Here is a 2,413-nt window from a genome sequence, read left to right on the forward strand (position 1 = left end):
TGTGTGTGTGTGTGTGTGTGTGTGTGTGTGAAAAAATACCTTGAAGGAGCTGTGCACAAGGGTTTCGTCCAGGTCGATCACCACACAGGTTTTACCATAGTCAGCTATACTGACCTCAGGTAGGAGGAACTTAGCTGGAGGCTGTGGAGACAAATACACACCATTTACAATTTTGTGTATACATACACAGCAGTTCATTAGAGGAAACAGGTTGCAGAACACACTCTCTCACAGACTGATACTAAGGATGTGATGATGGCTCAGTTAGAGTGACACTCAAGAAACCCTTATCAGGGTAAATGACCTGCAAGTAAGTGTCACTTAGCTTCCTGATATTTATCTGGGATGTTTGTTGTAATATTTCAAAATAGATTAATAGCTGTCCTCTCAAATAAAGGCCACAAAAAGAAAAAAGTACTAAATGTTTCCTAAATTTCAGCTTCTCAATTATGAGGATTTGCTGAGAAGGCAGGATTTCTATTGACCAGATTAACTGATGAGAAAAACTCTCATTAGTTGCAGTCCTACTTCAAGCTAAAATAAGTTTAAAGCTAGATTAGCAGTAGCAGTAGCAGTATCACAATATTAATCAAATATTGATTATCAAATTAATGTTCCAGTCAGTAAACTGTGTTGCAGTGGTGTGCATTAAAACAGACAAAAAATGCATAGAATCATTCAAAGGATGTTGTAATCATTTTTTCACAATGATTCTAATTAATGGTCATATGGACATATGACCTATCTGAGTACTGCATTGTAGTACTGCATACTAAGCATACTTTTTTCATTACTTATTGGCTAACGTGTTATTTAATTTGTTTTACTGATAATCTGCTTTACAATTTAGTCAAAAATAATTATAAATTCTTAGATGCCTTCAAATAGCTTGAATAATTTAACTAGACATTTAATTTAAAAACATTAAATGGTGACTGTGCTGCCTTCAGGGTCAAAGGGGCAGATGATGCTGCCATAGGGGGTACACACTCACACATATACATTTATGCGCACGCACGCACGCACAAAAAACACTGTATGCTGCTACTCGGTATGCCAGCCATTTTCTGCTTGTACCTGTCTTTCCCTGCATTTGGGTTAGGCTGATTGTATTTATAATCATATTATCGCGGGACTGCATGCTGATGTATCATGGGAAGAATTCCCTGTGAGCAAGGCCACTAAATGACATCCTGTCAGGCCGTGATGAATGTGATTTACACATGCAGGTTGAGCACAGAAACAACGCTTGACCTTGACATTTTCACCAGGGAGCTGCACCGCGATAAAGAGGTGCATCACCTGAAGCCAAAGCCTAGGGGCGCTATCCCAAAATGATAAGAATCAACAACAATAATTTTACTTGATAACTGTGAAGCAGACAACTAACAAACAGATGCTGAAAACATGATATGAAGCTAAAAGCTCCAGAAGTTCTGTAGTTGTTGGGCCTTGAGTTATATTATATTGACATGCATTGATTACAAACCATTTATTAAGTGTATGTTTAATGCTTAGTAAGTGGTTAAAGTAAAGTGTTGTACTGTTTATTAGTATACATGTGTATTTTTGGCTTTTTGGCGTAGTATATGATTGTGACACTTTTGTATGTTTTGCAGTAAGACACAGAAACTAACAGCGAGTTTCAGAGATGTCTCGTTTGTCTAATTGATGTTGTTTTGCGTTACAGTAAAGAGTGACGCAGACAACACGCCCAGGTCAGCTCGAGTTATTTAAGTCGCCTCTCGGAGTCCTGGCCCTTGAGCCTGCCGGGAAGACAAAAAGCAGACGCCACATGCACTTCCTGCCATTGAAGGGAGGTGCCTGCTGAGTGGTGTAGTTCAAAGCTTGGCTGCAATGTGGGATGCTGAGAGTGTTAATATGCTAAATTACAGTTAACCACATGCACAGTGTTGATTCCAAAATAGCAAAATGAATAGTGCTTCAGCACAAACAACGTGAATGTCAGATGAAGTACAAATCATTGAAACCATCAAGCCCCCCTTCTAATGGACATAGACTGAGTGCCTAATCCCAATGTAATTTGGCTCACTACAGACAAATGCCTAATTTAAGTGTTTTAAGGGCAAGTTATTCAATTGATTTGATCTAATAAGGAAATCCATCACATGTTCTGTTCCAGTGATTGGAGGAACTCAGGAGAAATGGACAAAAGGACAAAGCCAGAAATAAATCATATGATAATAAATACATTTAGATTACTTCTTTCCAACAACATGCAGATTAAATGATGAACAGTAGAGCAGAGAGAAGAGGTTACTGTGATTGGGTGAGATGAAGAAATAATGAAAGATAATAATACATACACTGGGAATGGGGATGACCTGGACCTGGTCACACTGGAGCAAATAAACAAAGAACGAGAGAGAGAGAGAGAGAGAGAGAGAGAGAG

The 2,413-nt window shown here is 38.6% G+C and overlaps 1 protein-coding gene across 3 annotated transcripts in view; it reads right to left on the reverse strand.

Annotated features, from left to right (window-relative positions):
• Positions 1 to 2,413, reverse strand: part of ctdspla (CTD (carboxy-terminal domain, RNA polymerase II, polypeptide A) small phosphatase-like a) — a 29,914-nt gene that overhangs the window by 8,409 nt on the left and 19,092 nt on the right. Inside the window, exons 3-4 of one of the 3 annotated variants that reach the window (XM_032504377.1) lie at positions 2,328 to 2,351; positions 40 to 141 (exon numbers count right to left, since the gene is read on the reverse strand). In XM_032504377.1, coding sequence (XP_032360268.1) covers positions 40 to 141; positions 2,328 to 2,351 — 126 coding nt within the window. Of the gene's footprint in view, positions 1 to 39; positions 142 to 2,327; positions 2,361 to 2,413 lie in introns of all 3 variants that reach the window. The other 2 variants (XM_032504376.1, XM_032504378.1) reach the window with 2 other exon arrangements.

The sequence above is a fragment of the Etheostoma spectabile genome, chromosome 22 (assembly GCF_008692095.1).
Source record: "Etheostoma spectabile isolate EspeVRDwgs_2016 chromosome 22, UIUC_Espe_1.0, whole genome shotgun sequence".
Classification (NCBI taxonomy): Eukaryota; Metazoa; Chordata; class Actinopteri; order Perciformes; family Percidae; genus Etheostoma; species Etheostoma spectabile.